This window comes from Malus domestica, chromosome 07 (assembly GCF_042453785.1).
Source record: "Malus domestica chromosome 07, GDT2T_hap1".
Lineage (NCBI taxonomy): Eukaryota > Viridiplantae > Streptophyta > Magnoliopsida > Rosales > Rosaceae > Malus > Malus domestica.
The window spans coordinates 27,244,694-27,269,463 of record NC_091667.1 but is presented as its reverse complement, the minus strand read 5'-3'; the positions used below and the strand labels follow the sequence as shown (position 1 = coordinate 27,269,463).

The following is a 24,770-nucleotide window of genomic DNA, read 5'->3' as shown; positions in this document are numbered from 1 at the left end:
CTTTCTATATTAGAGATTAGAGATTTTTTTAATTCTGTTTTGTTTCTATTTTTTTTTACAAAAGTATCCTTGCTATTTTGATTGCATTATTTTCAGTTAGTAGTAGATTTTTTTGTTTGTTTCAAGGGTGTTTTTGTCTAAATTTGTTTGGTGAAGTCTTAAGACACCAAAATTGATTGCTGACTTTCTAATATTAGAGATGCGTGTGTCGAACTTTACAAAATAACCTCCTTTTTATCTCATAATAAGTTATGTATTATTACATTATTTTATATCTTTCTGCATTTGTAATGAGAATAATTTTGCTCATTACTATCCAATTTATTAATATTAAGTTAGTTTAAATTTCAAAATATGTGTCGTGCAAAAATACAAATTTCAAACTTTAACCTCATCCATTAATAATATGGAGAATGGTATGCATTACCACTACTTTAAAGTGATGCGGAAAAATAAAACTGTTTATATGTTGATACAAATACGACATAAATATAAATAAAAAAACACAAATACTGTCCGTGAACAAAAGGTACTTTTCCAAAATTGCATGGAGTCTTGGACCAATAACTATCTTTTGGGCCAAGCCTATGAAAGCAAAACCAAATGTTATGTGTCCCTTTTACTTGGATTTGCATCCCATCCAAATTACAAGAATTTTAAAGATCTATACATTTTATCCATGCATCATACATAATACGGTTAAAAATAATTTGATATTTTTTATTTAAAATGAAACATAATTGGTACTTGACGAAAACTGACAGCTTAACATATAATGAACGGTTAAGATGTAGAGATCCAATAGGAGAAGATCTCTCCCCTTTTTAGTTTACGTAAATCACATGCCATCTCTCCCCTTCCGCAACTTAGAGCACGTGTGCAAATATGGTTGGATCACCGCCCGATTTCTCTCTGCCGTGACGGTGATATAAGCAACGCTGCCCGCTGCCCTCCGCGTCCACCGCTGAGCCTATCCATCTCTCTCTCTCTCTCTCTCTCTCTCTCTCCTCTCGGAGCTCTATATTTTCTCGGGAAAATGGTGAGCGTTTCATATACTTCGCTCTCTCTCTCTAGGGCTTCACTTGCTTGTATCATAATTTCAGTTATTTTCATGATCCTCTGTAGTATAATCTGTGAAATCTTGGTGTTCGATATTTTTGAATTTGATTTTTTTTGCTTGACTGTGAGAAATTCGTGAAATTGGCGGGTAATTAGAAGTTGATGGTCGAATCGCATCCCTTTTGATTACCCGATCACGATTGATTCGATGAGTTTCTACAGTTGCTGGTGCATTTTAATTTGGATTTTATATTTTTGCAATAAGTGCATGTTGTGTATTTGGACTTTCTGTTTTGCAATCACAAAAGTATGAATTTTTGGACGCTAAATATGATGGTATTTGAGCCTGAATTTTACGTTTGGCCTTGAACTGGGATGTGATTAATTTTAAATATGATTAACGTAGTGGCTAAAAATAGTTTAGAAATGTAAGACTTTATTTAGCATTTTGTTCCACATTTTCCCTTTTGTTAGTGGTAACGGTGGTTAAATTCGAGGACCACCGTTACCACTAACAAAATGGATACAAAATGCCAGTGATTTATAAATTGCTTGATTTGTTGATTAGTTTGGTATTAGCAATGCGTGTTTTGTTTTCGGATGTTTGGGATGTTGTATTGCTGTGTGTTTTCGATTGGTCTGTAAATTCGAGGGATGGATACAAAATGGTTACGCTTGGTGAAACTTTTGGAAATTGCTGCCGATGCTTGGTGGGTATTTGATGCATTTTGGTATCCATTGAATCTTTGTAGGCAAATGCAGCATCCGGGATGGCTGTGCATGACGAATGCAAGCTAAAGTTTCTGGAATTGAAGGCAAGAAGAACTTACCGGTTCATAGTTTACAAGATTGAGGAGAAGCAAAATGGGGTTATTGTGGAAAAGCTTGGTGAGCCAACTGACAGCTACGAGGATTTCTCTGCAAGCCTCCCTGCTAACGAGTGTCGATACGCTGTTTATGACTTTGATTACGTGACAGAGGAGAACTGCCAGAAGAGCCGGATTGTTTTCGTCGCTTGGTAAATACTAAATACTTAAAAGAGTTCAGAATTCTAGGCTTTTTAGACCTCATCGATTATATTCCAGATGTAAATATCATTTTAATGTTCCTTGGCTGTTGCACTCATTTAAGATTTATGCCTGAAGGTCCCCTGATACAGCGAAGGTGAGAAGCAAGATGATTTATGCGAGTTCGAAGGACAGGTTTAAGAGAGAGTTGGACGGAATTCAGGTAGAGTTGCAAGCTACTGATCCGACCGAAGTGGGTCTCGATGTTATTAGAAGCCGCGCTAATTGAATGTAAGGCATCAGCTGTCCAACAGGGGGGTCGTCTATACGATCTGGTTTTTCCGGCGACATGTTTATAGCCCTATGATCGTCAATTTGGTTTAGTATTGTACTTCGTCGATGACTCGACTTGTAATTGGTGGATTATTGGTACCTCTTGTGGATGGATATCACTTCTTGTCCTGCTTGCATCTTGCTGTTCTTTTTTTCCTCTTTTTGTTGCCAAACACTTTACATATTGTTTTTTTTTGTGTGGGGGTGGGGGGGGGGGGGGGGGTGGGGTGGGTGGGAAGATACTTTACACATTGTGTGGAAGCCCTGGCCAACACTTTGAAATGTCTTTAATTGTGTCTAAGAAAGAGTCAACATAATGCTGACTAAAGCCAAAAGTGGGGGAAAGTGGGTGGGTTAGCTCAACTTGTGATAACTTCTCAGTGACTTGCCGGACTAGCATGTGACACTTTAACTTAAGTTTCTCTCCCAAAAGTGTTTCAAACTCGTTAATTTTAAACCTAACGAGGACCATTAACCTCCATTAGGGCATGTACTGTCTTGGACTGGACTACTTGCGGGAATAATGTTAGATTGTGTTGGCTTGGTGTAAGTCGGAAGGACATTGTTCTGTGTTTGCTGTAATGCCATGTCAAGAATGGCATGGTCTAAGCAGAACATTGTACTGTGTTTGGTGTATAGCCCAACTAAGAAGCTGGACTAACATTGTCATATGTTTGGTGTAATTCCGAACTAAAAAGCTGAACGATCAAAACGGCATTGTCCAGGGGTGTTTCAATTCCATTAGGCCTTGAACCATGGCAGTGTCCCGGGATGTTTCATTTCCATTAGGCCTTGAACCACGTAACCGAGAAGCTTGCATAATATTATTTGTCCACCATGTTATAAATGAATAAACTTTATTAATATTATAGCTTAAGTTCGTGACATGTCAATCTTGTTTGTCCGCACATATTATAACACAGATTAATAACACAAATGTGATAGTGACAGTCGCGCTAAAAAAAGTTCTCAAACCAGATATGGACTAAGCACCAAAGGAAATTCATATTCTTCGGTCAATTAAATATAGATAATGCTAAAGAACCATATTTAGATGCAGTCAAAATTTTCAATTAAAACTATGTTAAGACTTAAGACTATAGTTTCAATAGAAGAAAGCATCCTCAAACATTCTAAACTCTCCAATTTCAACTAGCAAAGATCGAACATTTCGTCAATGTACAAACCAATGAAACCACCATCCATGATGCACATAAGGGTCTTCTCATCGAGACAATTTTCCAGCAAAGTATAGAGAGAGCTTCTCTCTCAGGTGAAATGCCGTATCGTCAGCAGCAGATTCACAAATTTGTTGCAGGTAACCAGGTTCATGATGGCGGGACGATGGCATTTCATCTTGCACCTCATCCTCCATATCAATCACTATATTATGCAGTATACAGCAAACAAGAATAATCCTCGGCAGCTTGTTCTTATCCGGCTTCCACATTACGCCTTGAATTATCTTGCACATCTCTTTCAGCCTCACCAACGCCCTTTGCGCCACCATCTGTGTTGCAGAAATCCGCTTGTTGAACTCAGACTCATGCTCCCACAGCCCTCTTCCCTTGTAAGGAGTGAGAAGCCATGGCAAGAGAGGAAAACCCGAATCTCCTACTATGTATTCTCTCACTTCTGTTCCTTCTGAGAGCACCAACTTCTCCCCATTTAAACAATCTCCTTCTTCAGACATCTTGAAAAAACCTGAGCTTCGGAGGACAATGTCATCGCTCATACTTCCTGGCCATCCTGTAATTATGTTACGAAACCTCATGTCTGGATCAACGATTGCCTGCAAGATCATGCTGCAGTTTTTCTCACCATCGAGCCAGATATCATCTGATGAGTCGGTTGTAGGCAGAGTCATCATGATGTGCGTGATGTCAATTGCGCCGCAACAATTTGGAAGGCCGCGGATTTTCTCAAACTTGGACTTTACCTCCTCTATTTCACTCTGCTCTTTAGGCCAGGAAAGATGGTGCAGCCCTCTTTCTTCCATTACTTCCACAAAACGCCAGGTTATGTGCGAGACAGTTGACTGGTTCATCCCAAAGCACTCGCCAATGCTGCATAATGAATCACCGGAGCTAAGCCTCCTAAGAGCAATAGCAACTTGGTCATTTAGACACACAGGCTTGCCATTCGAGTAGCAGAAGGTTGAGGACCTGGCCATCATATCTTCCTTTACAAGTGAACAGATGTAGCTGAATGTCTTTCCCGAAAATTTGAAGAAAGATTCAAATTTCAATACACCTTTAGATTTCGATTGACCTAGAAAGTAGAAAACAAAATACAATCATTTATCATTGTGAATTTTAGAACCTTTATGTCATTGTCCATGGCAGAACCAGAAGATCAGAAAACCTATGCAAATAGGATAGAATTCATTTAACCGCAAGAGTTAGCGAAGTAGTATAGTCTGAATAATCATCAAATGCAAGCAAAGCCGAAAATATATTTGAACTCCTTAACCACTGGAGAGAACTATGCCGTCATAATTACTATATTTCCTTCAAAAGCTAGATCATAAGATAGAAGACATTTCACATACAAAAGCTGGAAAGTTAATCTTTCAGTGGTAGGTGTAAGGTATAATCAAATCGCCAAAATCTTATGCCTTTCGGTTGCACAACTAGTAGGTGGACCTATGTTTCTTAACGAGAAAGACTGCAGACACAAAAATCATGAATAAATGACAAAAATGTGCACACTTGTAGACTAGACACTAAACGGACACCAAAAAACAAAGTCAGATGACTTGCTTGTTTTTTTTTTACTTCTTACTTGATCCCAAACTTATTTAGTGATTATCGCCTAATGGAATGGCCTTTAACTCCTATAACATGTTCTTCTCAAAGCTATTTTTGTTTCATTTTTAATGTTTAGGCTACCTACTTTATCCAAATAAGCATACAGACGCTAGCATTTTGGACGACTGTTGCTCATCTTATGGTGAGCAAACAAGCTTTAGTTGTGTGGCTATGTACTTAATCTCTTCCACCTAATCAGACCAAGGTACCGTAGTGCTTCTCACAACGGATCCCCCTAAATGGTTGACATAGCAGAAAAGAAGAAACATATGCTCATCACGAAAGCTATCTCTTATGAAATTGGAAAGACTTCATTAAGAAGTCTGCATTTTTTATTTCATGAGGAAAGCACATAGATGTCTGCACTTTTAAGGACATCGGTTTGTATAGTTTTTTAACAAAGAAATCAAAACAATCAAAAGCTACTACGAGTTGACAGAACTTGAAACTAATAGATTAACCTCTATAGTCTAAGGAGCCCAATTTCTATCAGCATATCATCAGAAAAGATGCTCTTCAACTAAGCTATGAAATTTGCGAACCTAATCATGTCATCTGAGGCCACTACACAACCAAAACAAAACACTAGGTGCCTGATTGTTCTTCGTCTGCTATTGTTTACTCAGCCATTACGCCTACAAGTGTTTTTCGGATCAGTCCACTCACTTTGTTTCAATTTTTTTACAGTACTGGTTTAGGTCAGTAGAGGTCGCACTTGGTGCGATGGCAAGTGCCTTCGCCCATGAGCGGTAGGTCTCGGGTTCAAGACTTGGGAGCAGCCTCTCCATAAATGGGGGTAAGGCTAGCCGACATTCACCTCTCCCAGACCCTGCGTAAAGCGGGAGCCTTGTGCACTGGGTACGACCTTTTTACTGGTTTAGGTCAGTCCAAAAGGAAAAATGTACTCTGAAGAGAATTATTATGCTAACCACAAAAGTTCCAATAAGATTTAGGATCAAGAAATCAGTACAGATACTTTACCAATCATAGTGACCCCCCCCCCATCCAAACATATTCGAGTATTGTTCTTAGGCAGTAGCACGACACTGGAATATCTAACACCAAGAGACCCCGACATTGACCTCTCCCAGACCCTGCGTAAAGCGGGAGCCTTATGCACTGGGTACGACTAAATGTTTTGTAACTAAATAAGGAGCGGTCGAGATACAAGCAGGTTATTCTGAATCTAATCTGAAGATCAGGTATGCTCACAATGAGGAACTGAGTTTAATGCACAAGAAAATGAAGAACATTCATAATACAATACCACATTCTAGTAACTGAGAACTAGATGCAGCCTGTTTTAAACATTCAACACATGCTTAGAACAAACTGCTATCATTAACACTAACAGGATTGTCTAAGAGAAGCATTAAAATAAGAAATCAACAAATGACCAATAACTTATCTATCAACGAGAATTACAAATAAGGAAATCGTTGACTAAGTTATTTATTGGCATCATAAATTTAATGGAAGGAAGAGGTCACACTTGGTGCGATGGCAAGTGCCTTCGCCCATGAGCGGTAGGTCTCGGGTTCGAGACTTGGGAGCAGCCTCTCCATAAATGGGGGTAAGGCTAGCCGACATTCACCTCTCCCAGACCCTGCGTAAAGCGGGAGCCTTGTGCACTTGGTACGACCCATAAATTTAATGGAAGGAATAATGCATAAAACCTAAAACAATGTCCTCAGTAATCATCAAACTAGGAATACTATGCTGTGAGAAACATCAACGAGTACACAAAACAAAAGCTCGATAACACAAATCAACAGAAGCTAAGAACTGTAAGACTGTAAGATATACCACCAGAAATCCACTTGCAGATATGAATCACTAGTCACAACACACATGTCCAATTTCTGAAAACTGCATTGAACCCAAGTCCTAATACTTCATCCAAAATACAAATAAATCATAAGAAATGCTCTCATAAACAACAAACCTATATATCCAAACCAATTATAAATGAATATATTTAAAGACAACCCATTAAAACAAATTAACCAACAAAACAACCAAAGTAGAAAGATATGCGAAAACACAGAAGCAGCAGCAGAAGAATATTTGTACCAGTAATTCTCTGAGAGAAGCCGTCCCACCAACATTCCAGGGGCTGGAATTCTGAAGCAGCTACCACATTCTGGTCAACCTTCTTCTTCTTCCTGGACCCTCTGATGGGTCCCATTTCAAAAACTCAAAAGCAACACCAACAAACTCCAAAGTGTTTGTCAGCCAAGAAAATCAAAGAATTAAGAATCCCACACAATTCAGAGAAAACCCATCAGCCAGAAACCTCAAATTTGAAGCCTGCGAGAGAAACAGAGATGATGAACAGAAAGAACATGATGTTTGTGTATGGGAGAAGATGGTTTGGCTTAAAGGGATGAAAGTTTGTAGCTTTGTGTATAAATACATGTGATATTTGCGGTATTAATGGTGTTAATTTTTTTTTTTATATTTAATTTTGTTGGATTTCAAAGCATGCAGTGAGAATATATATAAGTTGAAGAAAAATACGTGAAGGAGAAGGTTGGAGATTGCAAGTGACGCGGTTTGGTAGCGAGCATACAATGCAGCAAAGACAATGAATATATATTTACGTTTCTGGACATGAGATGAAAGACTTCCGACTCCCTCCTTTTTTCGCTCTCTGTGTGTCTATGTATTATATCTTTTTTCTTTGGGTAAATCGTCAAATGGTTCATGAAATTTGCATAACTCATCACTTTGGTCCCTGAGATTCTAAATCGATAAAAGTGGTCCCTGAGGTTGTCCACCATCCATCATTTTGATCATTCCGTTAAAAATTCCGTTAAGTGTCCTGGAGCTCTTGGCCGAAAGTTTGGGCAATTTTCAAAATTTCGTAATTCAATCGTTTCTTAACCAAATTCGACCCATAATATATCAAAATGAAGATAGGAAAGTGTAGAATAAGATTATAACTATTTCGAAGCCCAATGGTTGCTGGCGATTACCGGAAAATAGCCTCAAAGTTGACTGGTCCTAGTGAAAACTTGAAAACTCGCCGGAAACTGTGTAAACTTTAAACGTTCATAACTTCTTCAACACTCAACGAAATCAAGTGATTCAAAAACAAAAATCATACTTTTCGACGAGACAAAGAGAATGGTACCTCTTTTTTTTTTTTTTTTATGGCTAAATCGCCATGGTTTGACCGGAAAATGGCTCGAAAGTGGTTGTCTTGGTATCGAGTTAGCCACTTTCGAGCCATTTTCCGGCCAAACCACGGCGAGTTAGCCGCTAAAAAGATACCATTCTCTTCATCTAGTCGAGAAGTATGATTTTCATTTTTGAATCACTTGATTTCGTTGAGTATTAAAGAAGTTATGAACGTTTAAAGTTTACGCAGTTTCCGGCGAGTTTTCAAGTTTTCACTCGGACCAGTCAACTTTGAAGCTATTTTCCGGCCATCTCCGGCAACCATTGGGCTTTGAAATAGGTATAATCTTATTCTACACTTTCGTATCTTCATTTTGATATATTATGGGTCGAATTTGGTTAAGAAACGATTGAGTTACGAAGCTTTGAAAATTGCCCAAACTTCCGGCCAAGAGCTCCGGAACACTTAACGAAGTTTTTAACGGAATGACCAAAATGATGGATGGTGGACAATCTTAGGGACCACTTTTATCGATTTGGAATCTCAGGGACCAAAGTGATGAATTATGCAAATCTGATGGACCATTTTGACGATTTACCCTTTTCCTTTTCACCAACAGAACATGAAGAAAAAAAATGGTTGAAAGAAGCTTTTGCAATTATGAAAATTTTGGTGTATGGAAAATATTTAATTATTATATTTTCAAAAGGAAATTATAATGACGAATTTCAATTTGTTACCTTAAACAAACATCTAAAAGAGATTTCGCCTTCGGTTTTTCCGCATACGAAACGTGTCACTTGACTCTAGGTTAATTCAAAAAAGTTACATGCGTAGTGCACGTGACTTCTTTTCAAGGGAATCAACTGGTTTTAATGTCTTGATAACACGCGGCGTGCATGCCTCACTTAAAATGAATCAAAATTCATGTAATGGTTCAGACAATTTCTTTTCTTTTTGGTTAACCAAACGATATTGGATGAGGGAGAATCGAAGTTGGGACCTCAGGTGCAGAATGATGATCTTAAGCAGCTAAGTGACAACCCCTTTCACCAACAAAATAAGAAGAAGAAGAAGAAAATTAACGAGGTTAAAAGAAGATTTTGCAATATAGTTATGATAATTTTGGGTATGGAAAATCTTAATTATTAGATTTTCAAAAGAAAAACTATAGAGACGAATTTCAATTTGTTACCTTAAAGAAAAATTTGAGTGGGAGTTCACCTCGGTTTTTCCGTCTTCAAAACGTGTCATCTGATGCTAGGTCCATTCAAAAAGTTACTGGTGCAATGCAAATGAATTCTTATTCTTTTAATGTCTCAGTAACACGTAGTGCACATGCCTTGTTTAAAACGCATAAATTTTTTTTGTAGAAGTTCAAGCGGTTGAGATATTAGAAGAAGGAAAATTGAACTTGGTTATGTTCTTGACCAACTAGGCAGCAAAATTCTTTGCCAAGCTGTTTCTTTCACCAACAAAATAGCATAGAGAAGTAGAAAAGGAGGTTAATTTTTTTCAACTATGATAATTTTGGTGTTTGGAAAATCTTAATTATTAGTTTTTTTTTTTTAAAAGGAATTTCAAACACAAATTTCAACCTATTACCTTAAAGAAAAGTTTAGAAGAGATCCCGCCTCGATTTTTCAGTCTTTAAAACGTGTCTCCTGACATTAGGTTTGTACAAAAATTACATGTGCAATGCAAGTGACTTCTTTTTGAGGGAATGGGCTGATTTAATATCTTAATAAAAAGTGATGTGCATACCTCACTTAAAATAAAAATCAATCTCGAAACCTTGAATTCAAGGTGGATACTCTTAATCACTGAAGCAAAAATCCCCTTGCCAAGAGGCTTCTTTCTACATACAACCTTCTATTTTAACACCCTACCAATTGAGAATTTACATATTTTATATCATAAATAAAACAATTGTACATATATTAATAAATATACTCATACTGATTTTATTATGCCTCAGGCTTATGGTTGAGCCTCTTATTGCATAGTCCACTTTTCTTTTTAAGAAAGCAAAGAGGCGAGCTTTAAGACGTTCTTTAATCCTTGATGTACTTTCGGGTTGGACTCCAGCCCTAACCAAATTAGATTCATTGTATTTTAGTTACTAGCTTTTAAAATAGTGGAAGAAAAAAATTGCATCCTGCAATATGCAGTTCCAAGCCTTGTCTCATTTTAAATATTTTGAATACAAAATCTCGAATGCATGAGTGAATAATAATTAGAGAAAAGCGTTTGACCTTGTTCAAGACCTCATATGCATGAGAGAGATCCAAATACGAGACCTCTTAATATATGAGTAAAAATGCTCTTAAAGCCAACCCATAATAAGTTTTTACTATTATTTGAGCTAAACACCTTCTCATTTACGATGTACACAATAACAAAGTTTATGCTATATCTGAATGATTTATTTGTCAATTAAAACACTCAAACCCCTATTAATACATACTTCATCATAATATATTTTGCGTAATTAACCAAATTATATCCATCATTTTATGTAATAAATTTTGATCATATACATAAATTCCAAGTTGTGACAAAGATGATTCAAACTAGACATGTAAAGGAGACAATCATCACGAAAAACGTGATGTACTATCAAAACATCTGGCCGTAATAAGACTTGGTTGTTGAACGAGCAGTTGCCTACTTATCATGTTTTGTTTTGTTTAATTTCATGCTAAAAGTTAATTACTTTTAAAACAAGAAACAGGAAATATACAACACGTTGTTAAAAATTAATTTACAATGTCGAGTTTGTTTGAGAAGAAAAGTATGCGCATTGTAGACGGCTTCATTTGAAGGGTATTTTTGACTCATTTATATCTTTAAAATACACATGTCTTACTTCAAACAAATTTTTAATTTGTTACTTATGACAGGTGCTGATAGATTTTTCAATATTCGAATGTGTCAACCTAACACTAATCATTTTCAAACTTCTATCCAAAAATAATATGTGCACTGCACGTGATCCCTTTTCACCGTTACTTTTGGTCTCTTAATGTCTTCAATAACACGTATTACACATGCCTCATTAAAACTGAATCAAAACTCGTGTTTAAGTTCAGAAGGTCTTTCTATTATTTATTTCGCTATCAATAGAAATCTTCTACTTTACACACTACCAATTGAGATTCACTCAGGGAATTGGTGTACGCATACCTTTTATTTTCTTCTAGGCAAATGATTTTTATCATTTGAATCGAACATAACAAAGAAAAATTAAGGGACATAAGGGGCATAAATAATAAGGACGTGCATAAGAAAAAAAATGTATCATGAATTGTTATATGTTCTTTAAGTATGGTCATTCAACCATTTAGTGACTACAAAGTGAAATAGCGGTAGCCAGTTATATGTCGTACTTGTCAAAGTAAATGGAACATACCCAACTCGCACGTTGTTCTTTTTTCGTTTGTCCCCCGCTTGGAGTGATACTTTTGAACCAAACCCGACGCTTTCTCCACCTCATTTCAATTACTTTCGAACACAAGATGGAGCTAGCATTGCACTGAAGTAAAAGACACGTTTGGTGGACAGGATTGGATCGGCCGTCGTATTTCAAACAAGTTAGGTTAGGATTGGAGTGGACACGATGTCGAGTATTGCCTAGTGTTTAGTTTTCAAGACTTAGGATTCAAACACAAGACCTCGAATGCATGGATCAATATACTCATTATCACTTAACCGTTTGAACTACAAACCCTTTGTCACCTCGTCTTACATTTAGTTTTAACAAGAAACACAATGTGCTTTGACATGGAGAGGTCAAGCAAGTAACATAATCTGCCTTATCAATAAGAAAGAAATATCTCAGTTTTACAAATCTTTGCCTCAAACTAAGCTAAATGGAGAAAACAAAATTTCCCAAAATTGGACTCACTAACAACTTGTGGCTTTTCAACAACCTACTCGAAAAGAGTACCATATATATTTATCCTAAACGTAATTAATAGGAAAAACTTGGGATACTGCCTGCAGGTGACATGCTTAACTTGCACTGGTTTGCTTCTTTGGACAAGCTGAAGAAATATGTCCCTTCTCACCGCATTCATAGCACGTCCTCCTCTTAATCTTACCAATGCTCGCACTCAACCCACTAGTATCAGCTCCGGTGCCTGTAGTTGTATCATCTGGTGGCAAATTGGTGCTGCTTGTTGTAGCAACTGGTATCCAAGTGGTGCTTGTAGTTGTAGCTACTGGTATTGGACTGGTACTTGTAACTGTAGCTACTGGAATTGAATGGGTACTTGAAGGTGTAGTACCAGCCTTTGGACAAGCTGAAGAAAGATGACCCTTTTCACCACACTCAAAGCACGTCCTCCTCTTAATCTTACCACTGATGTCACTCAACCCACCATTATCAGCTCCTGTAGCTGTAGCAACTGGTGTCGGATCGGTACTTGTGGTTTTAGCTACTGGTGTTGAATGGGTATTAAAAGCTGTAGTTGCAGACTTTGGACAAGCTGAAGAAAGATGACCCTTCTCACCACACTCATAGCACGTCCTCCTCTTAATCTTACCACTGGTGGCACTCAACCCACCATTATCAGCTCCTTTACCTGACTCTGTAGCAACTGGTGTCGGATCAGTACTGGTAGTTGTAGCTAGTGGTATTGAATGGGTACTTAATATTGTAGTTGCAGACTTTGAACAAGCCGAAGAAAGATGGCCCTTCTCACCACACTCATAGCACGTCCTCCTCTTAATCTTACTGGCACTCAACCCACCGTCATCAGCCTCTGTACCTAAAGGAGTATTTAAGGGTATGGAATCAGTAGTCATAGCTGAAGCTACAGATGTTGAATGGGTACTTGGTGTTGTAAGTGCAGGAGTTGAAGGAGTCCCTGCTTTTTTCAGAGGAACTGCACAGCTTATCTTGACAGGTCTTCCACATACAACCTTCTGATCTAGCTTCAATGCCATCGTCACCGAGAGACTATCAGAGAAATTTACATGAGCATAACCTCGAAATTCCCCTGTTTCCTTATCCATACCAAAATGTATAGATGATATCTTGCAATCTGAGAAAAGTTTCTTTAGATCATCCTCAGTAATATCCCATGACAAATTTCCAACATAGATTCTATTGTATCCCTCCACAATTTGGGGGGCAAAATCAGATACTTTATTTGGTTTATTGGGTCGAGTTGCCTTGTATGGCTGGATTTTCAGAAACAGTCCACCCCTGAGGTAATAAGAAGTTTCGTTAGAATCATGTGATACCTGGAAAACTACCTTACAACAGCAAGTTAAGAAACTACAGAGAACATTGTCCAAACTCACATTTCAGCTCCATCAAGAGCCAAAGCACGCTTAGCTGCTGCTTCTGTCTGTAAAAACATAAGCATGTTAAGATGAGACTACGATAAACAATCTTGTATATAGCATGACCTAAGATTTGGAAAGTATTCAGACTCTCAACATCCTCCTCATTTTGATTTCTAGCAATTTTTCAAAGTCGGTCTATCTTTAAAGGAATATATTCATATTTAATGATGAATAACACTAATCATCGAAAAACAAAAGAATAGCATAAATTAATCAGAGCTTGTGTGATATTGTTTATTCCTACCACAGATTAAGTCACTAACTTCCACCATGCTGGAGGTCTTATAAAATTGAAGCTAGGCAGATCAGCTACCAAGCGGGGTATATTTTGATTAACCTTTATGCCAATCATGGTTGAGCAATTAACCTATTGTGATTAACCGATGAACTCTTGCAAGGTATACATATAACTTCTTGAGGTAGACTAAGGCACATCAACTAGCGAAAGCAGAAGTTTAAGGGAGACATAATTTTAAAATTCAATACCGACAATCTGAATACTCGCATATCTCAAGTCCAAACTGGAGAAACCAGGAAGCAAACTATAACTTCCAAGATATATTAAAAAACATGCTGACCAGTGATATTTTAACATCCATTTATTGATACACAATAGTGACATTACGAAGTAAACTTTTCTAGTGGTGGGAAATCTTTGATTCATCAGGTTGTGAAGAGACTATCATTTCCAAATTACATTAGCAAGGACTGAAACACACAACTTTCTAATATAAAGTTCGAATGCAGATTTTAATTCACAATTTCTTACCTTAAAGCTAATAATAGCAATTCCTCTAAACTTCCCGCTGTCGGGAAACCTCAGACAATCAACTTCAGTTATCGTACCGCAGCTTTCAAAGTAACTTCGAATATCATCCTCGGTCGAGTAATAAGGAATGCCTCCCACATAAACTTTTGTCGGAACATCCCCACTCGCTTGCCTAAACGAAACGAAACAACAAACAGAATGAGGCAAAAACTACCGAAAATTTCACACAGATAGCAGACACCTTCAATCCACATTTCCTCCCATAATACACTATCAGTCAGACTCCTACTCAAAATCAGATATGCAAATATTCAAATTGAGCAAAGGGGTTCAGTCAAAAATCACCTATCAATGTTTATATCTGTTTCCTGGACAACTTGCTCTCCATTCCCAACCTCACCACCCTTCTTCTCTTCCTCGGTTTTCGCCCCAGTCTTTCTCTTCTTCTTCTTCGTTTTACTCTTCTTCTTTGGCTTCTTACTCTCCTTCTTCACAACCCCATTTTCCTCTGCACTCAAATCTCCATCCTTTTCCTCCTCATCGTCTCTCTTCCTCTTCTTCTCCTCCTCCTTCTTCTTCTCAACCCCTAAACCCTCTGAACCCACATCCATCTTCCCTTCCTCCCCCTTGTTTCCCCCCAAACTACCACCACTGTCATTCACACTGACCACCTCTGGACCTCGCAAGGACAGGATCTTTCTGCGTTTTTCCCGCTTGGACAATCTGGGTTTCTGGGTTGCGGAGTCCAGAAGCACTTTCAGCGACCGGGGGGTCGATTTCGGGTCCGGATTTTCCGACCCATCATTTGTCGGGTCGGTTTTAGGCTTCGCTACAGTTTCAACTAACGATTGAGCTAGTTTTTCTCTTAGCTTTTGCTTCAGCTTTCTGTTAGACAAAACCATCTCTGCAACTCCTTCGAAAGTAATGGCTTTCACCGACTCTGAGGAGGAAGAAAGCGAAGAGGGGCCAAGCCGCCAAAAGCCTAGAGGCGTTGGCCTGAGGTTTCCGTTTGTATTGAAAACGGAGGTAAACGTGGTCCATAGGTACGACGTCGTATTGAAGGTTAAAAGTAGTGATTTGGGCTTAAGCTTCAGATTTTGGGCCGGCTGATATGAGGCTTATGTTGTGTTTGGGCTTATGAAGGATTTTTGTAAGGAATTAACTTGGCTGCTAAACAATTCAATAATCACTCCTGCTTACATCCAATCCCTAATTAAATTTTGGACATGTGTCTACACGGGATTGGATGTAAGCAAGAGTGGCTGCTGAAAATTCAGCAGTCAAGTCTTGTTCTTTTTGTAATCATAAAATAAAAATTAATTTGGACGCAGTCCCCTATCCACTAATATTCTTAGACTGAAATCTCATTAGTTTTCAAGTTTTGATTGAAGACTTTGATATTAATGTATTTCCATATCGGTTAATACATTTTTAATTTAAAATTGAAATTTGTAGTTCTTTATATTAATGAGATTTTAAATAAAACTAATATTTGTGGTATTGAAAATACTAAAAGATAAATTATATTCACCACCTCATGGAAGAAAATTCAAAATCAATAGAAAATCATGTTTTTCCATAAAAATTATACACTATTGCAGTCTAGATTAGGTTAGGGATGTGTTTGTGTAAATCCTACATATTGGGTAATGATTTTACCTTCCCTACTACTATAAATAAAGGCACAACATGGTGAAATAATACACACCCCCAGTATTACAACAAACTCTCTCTCATTGCCGGCACATCTCTTTCACTCATGCTCTATGATTTATCAATTAAATAGGCCCTACAACACGTGTATGATATATATTCAGCTTGTATATGCACATGATTTCCAGCTTACACGTGTATCATATATACTCAACTTATCTATGGACATGACATTCAGCTTACACGTGCATGATATATACTCAGCTTGCTTACAGACATGATATCCAGCTTATCGTGTATGATATATACTCAACTTGTCTATAGACATGACACTTAGCTTACGCGTGTATGATAGATGCTATGCTTGTCTACGAACATGGCATCCAACTTATACGATATACTCAGCTTATCATTACTTTGAGACTACTTAGTAATGACATGATTACATTATCCAACTTACATTTACACTAGCTACGACTAGAGTATAAGATTGGAATCTGTTGTAATTGGCATATTCGACGTTGAGGCCTCATCCCAAAGTTCTGCACATTCTTACCAGGCATGTTATCTACTCAACTTTACTAGAAGAACTCATATTTTGGCAAATATGCTCTGAACATATTATTATGCATGTAATAGAGGGCTGCAACCTATTAAGTGTGGCCCTTTGGAGATGTGTTGAAAATTGGGCTTATTCTTATTTTTGGGGAAAGTTTTGTCAAATTTTCGGTAGATTTATTAGTCGATAATTTTAGTTATATTTTCATGTATATTACGACTACATCATTCATTCGGGCCAGCATGTTTTGGTTTTGGTGCTACTAAATATCGGGATCGAGGTGTGTCAACCTGAACCACCAATTGTTTTCAATAGTTAAGATTTTCCAGACCAATTTGGTGAAGAAAGCCAAACTAAAGTGCTCATCTTTTCTAATCCCTGAACCCCCCAATATTTAGGCATACAAACATCATTCCAGGCAACTGGAGAAAAGTTTGAATTTTTTTTTTGAACAATCGATATTATCTACACTAAGGAAAAGGGGTTGGCTAAGCTTCATGATGAGCTAGCAATACTGTGGTTCAAATTCGCCTTTGGCGAGAATCGAACCTAAGACATCTCACTTACCAATGAAGAGGAATACCACCAGACCATACTACCGTAGTATTAAGTGGCAAAAGTTTGAAATTTTTACTCCAAAGAAATTTCCTACTCTCTTTATTTATCTAGGAGGATCCTCGCCGGATCCTCCAATCACATCTGTTCATCGTATATTGTACAGTCAGAAATCATTGTAAATTTTTTTTATTTAAAATTGAATATAAACAGTACCTGACAAAAATTGACTGCATGATGTACGATGAACATATATAATTAAAGGATCCTCGGGATTCTCACAAAGAGGATTCGGCGAGGATCCTCTCTTTATTTATAGCAGCTGTAATCTTAAGAGGACATTTAAGGCTAGCCATGGTTTGATTAGGCCTGCTAGGCAAGATTTGATGATAGCAAGCGTTCCAGCTCTACATAGAGTGTTAGCCTAACCAACAATATGAAGATTTTGTGATCCCACGAAAGCTTGAGATCATGGTATAAAGCCCAAATGTCACTTGAATTATCTATATCCATAGACCCAACAATTATCCTAGTTGAATGATCGTGTTCTATGTTGGGGGAAGAAGATGAACGATTAGGGTTTATGGGGTGTGTCTTCTTTCGTCTTTTCACACAATTAAAAGTTAAAATAATTTATAAGTGGTGTAGTGAACTTAGATAAAATATGGTGTTTAAATAAATAAAAAACTATTTTCTTTTATACTCATATTGAAAATGCATGCTTAACGTTTTGGTTATTTGTTGATTGATCAACATATCTACACATGCGTACGTATAGTTAATGGGAACATTTTCGTTGCAGCTATGTTTTTCTTTTATTTGTTTAATTTCTTCAAGTAATGTGCCAAATTTAGGTCATGGTTTCGCTTGAATTTATGGGAAATATATATCTATAAAACTGAATTCAAAGAAGAGATTTGATAATTAATTGTAAATGTAACATAGTGTGGAGTCACTCAACTGCATCCGCAGGTTAGCTTATTCAACTTTTTTGGCTTAATTAATTGTAAAGATAATATAGTTGTAAACCTTAGACTCCAATCAGGTCAGGTGTGAGATTTACTTCATGTGTAACACTGCTAAATATATTGCTAACTGTTAAGAAAACGGACTACAAATCTGGAAAGTAAAAAGCCTTCCAGATAAGTTTTAATGGTCAACTCTCAACTTATTATTGTTAAGGCTTTTTAGCTAAAATGGTCCATGAGATTTGCATAACACATCACTTTGGTCCATGAGATTGAAAATCAATTGAAATGGTCCATGAAATTGTCTACATCCATTATTTTGGTCATTCCGTTAAAAACTCTGTTAAATATCCTGGAGCTCTTGGCCGAAAATTTGGGTAATTTTCAAATCTTTGTAACTCAATCGTTTCTTAACTAAATTTAGCCCATATTATATCAAAATGAAGATAGGAAAGTTTAGAACAAGATTATATCTATTTGGAAGCCCAATGGTTGCCAGAGATGGTCGAAAAATAGCCTGAAATGTGACTGGTCCGCGGGAAAACTGGAAAACTCGCTGGAAACTGGGTAAACTTTAAACGTTCATAACTTCTTCAATACTCAACGAAATCGAGTAATTCAAAAACAAAAATCATACTTCTAAATGAGACGAAGATAATGGTACCTTTATTGATGGTTAATTCACTGTGGTTTGGCCAAAAAAGGGCTCAAAAGTGGCTAACTCAAGACCAAGACAGCCATTTTCTGGCCAAAACACAACGATTTAGCCATCCATAAAGGTATCATTCTCTTTATCTCGTCGAGAAGTATGATTTTTGTTTTGAATCACTCGATTTCATTGAGTATTGAAGAAGTTATAAACGTTTAAAGTTTACCCAGTTTCCGGCGAGTTTTCCCGTTTTCCCGCAGAACAATCACTTTTCAGGCTATTTTCGGCCATCTTCGCCAACAATTAGCCTTCCAAATAGGTATAATCTTGTTCTACACGTTCCAATCTTCATTTTGATATATTATGCGTCGAATTTGGTTAAGAAACAATTGAGTTATGAAGCTTTGAAAATTGTCCAAACTTTCGGCCAAGAGCTCCGAGACACTTAACGGAGTTTTTAACGAAATGATCAAAATAATAGATGGTGGACAATATCAGAGACCATTTCTATTGATTTTCAATCTTAGAGACCAAAATGATGTGTTATGCAAATCACAGGGACCATTTTGGCTAAAAAACCTATTGTTAATTGATTTTGAGTTGGAAGTTTGCATTCTAACATAGCATTAAAAGAGATTATGAATGCATGCGCTCTCAAATCACCCAACACCATGTATTAGGGTTAAACAATGTCATATGTGAGAGTGCGTGTTGAGAGTATATGATGTTAAGTTTTTGAAAACCATTTAAAAAAAAAAAAAAAAAACCTTAATATTGAAGGTTATGATTTTTCCAACTAAACTTATTGTTAAAACCCAAATCTATCTATATTTTCAAGTCTTCCTTATCCTTACAAATAAATTTTTAATATAACTATAGTGATCAATATCATGGATCTGGTCCTAATATTTAAATGCAAATTTTCTAATAATTGGACTGAAAACGATACAGAAGGACCCCCCCTAACAACAACCTAGACATCAAGGAACATGCAACTCTTTTAAGTACAAGAATTAACAAGTACGATTGTAGTACAATTTCTAGTCATTTTTTGGTGGACATAGTCATAGATCCTCGGGATTAATAGATCCGGATTATTAAAATTTGATTCAACAGTTACAATTATTATAACTTTTAAGGAGTCCTCCTGTTTGTAGCCGTTGGATCAAATTTCAATGGTCCGGATCTATTGATCCCTAGGCTCAGATCCAGAGAGGATCAGTATCCATTTTTGGTCTCTGCTAAAACTAGTCAAATTTAAATATGGTGATAGAAAAAGCAGATGATTTGTTTGGAAAATTACCAAATGAGATCATTTGCAAAATCATTTCTTTTCTCTCTTTAGAATCTTCATTAGAAACCCACTTAATTTTAATTGAACTAAGGTGTCTTGTTCAAATGATTTAAAGCGTGTGCATACAATAAATATGAGTTAGATTAGTCGGTCAAGACGATGTATGTCATTTCATATCAAATTTGAAACCCCAAGAGACCTCAGCTGAATAATTGTATCCCATATTTCCCCACTTAATCTTAATCAATCATGTACTAATCATTGTTGGGAAGCGGGCCAATAAACCAAATGGTGAGTCCATGACCAACGGACCAACAGAATGCCCAAACGACAGTGCAAGGATCAGGAATGCACGAACTCCCAAATGTTGAAGAAATTTTTTCCAAGTGCTAGATATTCAAAGGAGGTGGATTGTCTGCCCTCCTATTTTCATATTTTTTCCATTCTCTTTTATTTTGTGTTGTTACGGTTAAAACATGTCAACATTTTATATTTCTATCACTGTTTGTTTTATTATTTTTATAAAAATAATCAATATAAAATGTTGACGTGATTTAATCGTGACCACACAAACAGAAGGGGATGAAAAAAGTATGAAAATGGGAGGGCGGACAATCCACCTCCATATTCAAAATCAAAAGGGTATCTCACATGTTATAAAAGTGGAGGAATCTACTTGTATTCTTCCATCGGCCTGAATTCACGAGTTGCCTTGTTTATTGGAGCTGCATATCAATTAGAGTCAGCTCAAAATTAAAGAACGATCGTTTTTAGCAGTCTAATATAACCATTTTGCACTCTTTCTTTCTTTATTTTCTTTGTTGAGGAACATATATAAGTATATGTTTTAATAAATATATACTAACATTTGCCTACACATTTTATGTGTATGAACACATTTTTTTAGAAAATGAGAAGGACAGAGGGAGAGAGAGAAAGTGGGGTGATTTTTTTTTAATTTTAAATATTAGAGATATTTTAACATCATATGTAGGTGAGAGGCTTCAATAAAAAACAATAAAATTTGAACCTGTGAAATTACATTATTACCCATCATTTTTTTTGTGTGTAATAGAATACTAAGTTGTCTTTTCATCATCTTTCAATTGACAAAAGGATTTCATTAATTAATAAAATAGAATAAATATATAAACAAATGGACCTATTCATCTATCTACATGTTTCAACGATAATCATTTTAGAGTGCCGTTATTCTCTTAAAACTTCTTATCACGGCACTTATTTGCATCTTTTGACAAATCTATAAAAAGTTTCTATGACTTCAGTAACACGTTCTTGCGGTTTTGGCCAAGAGAAAATACATGCGTAACGCGTTATTGTTTATTAAGATAAACACTCATACGACAGCTAATGCAGGTAAGCCATCTTCTTTGTTTATTGACGTAGTTTAGTAGAAACTTGGGTCATAGGTTTCGTGGCGGTTTGTATATATACTTTGATATTCAACTTTTACACAATATTATTGTAAAGATATATTCGTTAATGTCGCACTCTCACTGTTGTCATTCAAATGATACTGTAAGCATGTGTGTGGCAAAATAGACTTTTTAGAACTTACAAGGTCCAACTTTCTTCTCATTTCTACTCAAAATTATAATTCTACAATTTTATGATGAAATTTCTCCAGATGTTCGAAACCATAACAAATCGTTCTTAACAACGGCAAGGTAGCACTGTCCTGAATTGAAATCTTAAACAGACTATCAAAACAAAACTGTCTTTTATGGGATGCTTTTATATGTAATTTGACCTAAGAAAACAGTTAGTTAGTTACCTAGTACGAAGTCTACAAACTGTTAGGTGTACACATAGCTATCTTGTTTGATGGGATGCTTGTGTAGGTTGCTTTGCTCAATCGAGTATTACTAAAACCTCAAACAAATTGATGAACTCTTACAAAACCTCAATCGAACTGTTAGTTGTGCCGGACATGTCTATATCATTAACGAGGTCCATAAATCTTATACTCCAATTGAGTTTGAAATTTCGAATCTGGTTATTTTAATCCTCGTTTTTAAAGCTTTAGAAAACCAATTCAAGAACATTACCCTATAAGCTTTTTGTTTTATTTTAATGAAAAAAAACTATATCTAACATGTAAGAGTCAGCTAGTTGTGACTTAGCCGAACTCCCCCTCTCATAGTGTAAAAATATCGATGTAGTAAAAAAAAGAGTCGGCAAGTTAAGGCTAACAAAATGTGCCTTGGGTCTCACTTTGAAAAAAAATATATATATCCTAAATTTTTATAAATCTAATATGATGTGCGTCAAATTCATGCTGTTGTGGAGACAATTGGCAAATTAAATTAAAAAACTTTCTGTTATATATATAATTATATATTAAGGTGCTAATGTAGGAATGACTTTCATTGCATTTTCGTATTGCATTTAAATGGCTCTGATCTACGTAGATGGCTACGCCATGACTAGGAATGCCCCATAAGATTTAATTATGAGCTTACCAACTAATGTATACATATTGTTAATTAAAATCAGAATCTATATATGCTTTTAATTTCTTGCTACCCAATGAATATTTAGTATTATTCTATCTGATAAATAAGTCTAGTCAGAATCTATTTCCTTCTTCATGGCATCAATATTATAAAGCGATCTTGTTGTCATCTTTTCTAGGCTTGTAGTAAACTTAGTCGAATAGCTAGAGGTATGGAGAAGGAAATAGCAGATGATTTGTTTGGCAAATTACCAAATGAAATCATTTGCAGAATTATTTCTTTTCTCCCTTCAGAATCTGCATTAGAAACCAGTTTAATCTCAAGTAGGTGGAGAGGCCTGTGGAATACAACTTTAGCGAAGCAGATCACTACAGATGATGATGCAGCTGATGCAGTTTCTGAATTTGTCTCTCACTTTAACCAGCTTGATCCCTTAGGGCATCCCAGAAAGCTGCAACTGCACTTTGGCAAACTTGGCGATCTCCTTTTGGCTACAGTTGCACCCAACAATAAACTCCGTCTGGAGTGTTCGACAGAGAATCGGGAAAATCCAAGGCATTTTGGTTGGCACTTGAAGCTGAATCACCAAAGGGACCAAACCCTAATTTCTCACCAGCCTTCTCCCTCTACTTTCTTTGTCAAAATTCTTTACCTAAAATCAGTGAGCTCTTTTGGCAATGAAGCAGTTTCTTCTATGATTCCAAGTTTCGAATATCTTGAAAAATTGAAGATCATTGAATGTGAGGGGTTACAATCTTTGCATATCGAGTCCAGTCCAAGGCTACTTAGCTTGACCATCTTTGACTGCCAGAATCTCAAGTCTCTCCACCTCAAAACTTCCAAACTTCGATCTTTTCGATACCGCGGTTTTGTCCCTCATATTTGGAGGGAACATCATTTTAACTTGGCAGACGCCATGCTTGATTTCAGGCAAGGCCCCGGCTACGGCGGATTCAAAAGTAGCGACTTTGATCCTATGTTGTTAACCATTAAAAATGCTCAAGTTCTCACACTATGCAAATGGACTTTCCAGGTGTGTTTTAGTAATTTTTGCATTTTCTAGTCATGGCTGCGAACTATTAAGCTATATTAAACACACAAATATAATCATAACTAATTTTTAAATAACGACTGCATTATATATCAACGATAATATGGTGGAAACGTTGTTCTTAAAAAAAAATTACCAAAATGTTTTTTTATCGATGTTTCAACAATAATGATGCACGTCTGTTTTTAAAGTTTGAAAATGTTTTTGCAGACATTGATCTGGCCATCCCTTTTGCCTCTACAAGCAAACTTCATATTCTACAAGCTGAAAGAGCTATGGTGGATTGATAACTGGGAAGAAAGATTCAGCATTGATCCTCTAATATCCTTCATTAAATTATGTCCAGCTTTGGAGCAACTCTATATAACTGTAAGTTTCTTTCACCCAAAACTATACAAGTAATTTTGTACGTGGTCCAATAAAAAAATATGTGTTATCAATGCCCTTTTGTTTTTTTCCTTTGAAGATAAAACCCAACTTATGTAATAAAGTGAAGTAATGTTGTTGAAAAGATTTTTATATTGCAATTTCAATCACTATCTGAGTTCCAAAATTTCAAATATGGCTCCTTTTTTTTTAATCTCGTGTTTGACTGTATAATGCAGAATGATCCTAAAAGCTACTGCATGGCAAGGACAGCTCTGCCCTGGAAGAAAGTCAATGCCCAAACAAAATTGGCCCATCTGAAAATGATAAAGTTGGTGGGGTTTACTACTGAAGAGGATGAAACCACTTTGGCAGAGCATATAAGAGAACGGTTGAGCCACTGATAATTAGCAGCATCAAGACTGAGAAAAGAGTATAATACGCTTACATGATGCTTTCTTGTTAGTTATGTGATCGACTCTATGTATGTATAAATAATTTAAAAGCGTGTGCGTATGGTAAATAGGGATTGAATCAGTTTGTCAGTGTAATGTGTATGTGCTATAACACCAAGTTTGAATTCTCTCTACCTGTTATAGTTATTTAGGATATCGTCTTGTCCAAAACAACTAGTTTCTAGTTTTGACACATGTTTTTTTTCTCTTTTTCACATGATTTGCTTCAATCAACCACACCCTAATTCCCCCCTTTTCTCCTCCTCTTCAAAAAATTATAGCAAAT

General features: G+C 36.5%; 4 protein-coding genes across 4 annotated transcripts; 2 read left to right on the top strand and 2 right to left on the bottom strand.

The window, feature by feature from the left end:
- The first annotated feature begins 812 nt into the window (after positions 1–812).
- LOC103406341 (actin-depolymerizing factor 1) lies at positions 813–2,536 on the top strand. Its single transcript, XM_008345338.4, has 3 exons — positions 813–1,039; positions 1,812–2,077; positions 2,205–2,536. The coding sequence occupies exons 1-3, from the start codon at positions 1,037–1,039 to the stop codon at positions 2,353–2,355; spliced, it is 420 nt and encodes a 139-aa protein (XP_008343560.1). The 5' UTR covers positions 813–1,036; the 3' UTR covers positions 2,356–2,536.
- A 912-nt stretch (positions 2,537–3,448) lies between these two features.
- LOC103406382 (protein ALP1-like) lies at positions 3,449–7,835 on the bottom strand. The gene is made up of 3 exons (XM_029105876.2): positions 7,730–7,835; positions 7,283–7,519; positions 3,449–4,670 (listed from the first exon to the last, which is right to left on the bottom strand). Exons 2-3 carry the CDS (start codon positions 7,395–7,397, stop codon positions 3,625–3,627), a joined length of 1,161 nt encoding a protein of 386 aa, XP_028961709.1. The 5' UTR covers positions 7,398–7,519; positions 7,730–7,835; the 3' UTR covers positions 3,449–3,624.
- Positions 7,836–12,134: 4,299 nt separating this feature from the next.
- On the bottom strand, positions 12,135–15,477 carry LOC103406340 (phragmoplastin interacting protein 1-like). The gene is made up of 4 exons (XM_008345337.4): positions 14,803–15,477; positions 14,458–14,629; positions 13,644–13,690; positions 12,135–13,545 (listed from the first exon to the last, which is right to left on the bottom strand). Exons 1-4 carry the CDS (start codon positions 15,357–15,359, stop codon positions 12,348–12,350), a joined length of 1,974 nt encoding a protein of 657 aa, XP_008343559.3. The 5' UTR covers positions 15,360–15,477; the 3' UTR covers positions 12,135–12,347.
- A 7,215-nt stretch (positions 15,478–22,692) lies between these two features.
- On the top strand, positions 22,693–24,612 carry LOC103435966 (F-box protein At2g39490). Its single transcript, XM_008374395.4, has 3 exons — positions 22,693–23,645; positions 23,874–24,032; positions 24,269–24,612. The coding sequence occupies exons 1-3, from the start codon at positions 22,824–22,826 to the stop codon at positions 24,431–24,433; spliced, it is 1,146 nt and encodes a 381-aa protein (XP_008372617.1). The 5' UTR covers positions 22,693–22,823; the 3' UTR covers positions 24,434–24,612.
- Positions 24,613–24,770: the final 158 nt, after the last annotated feature.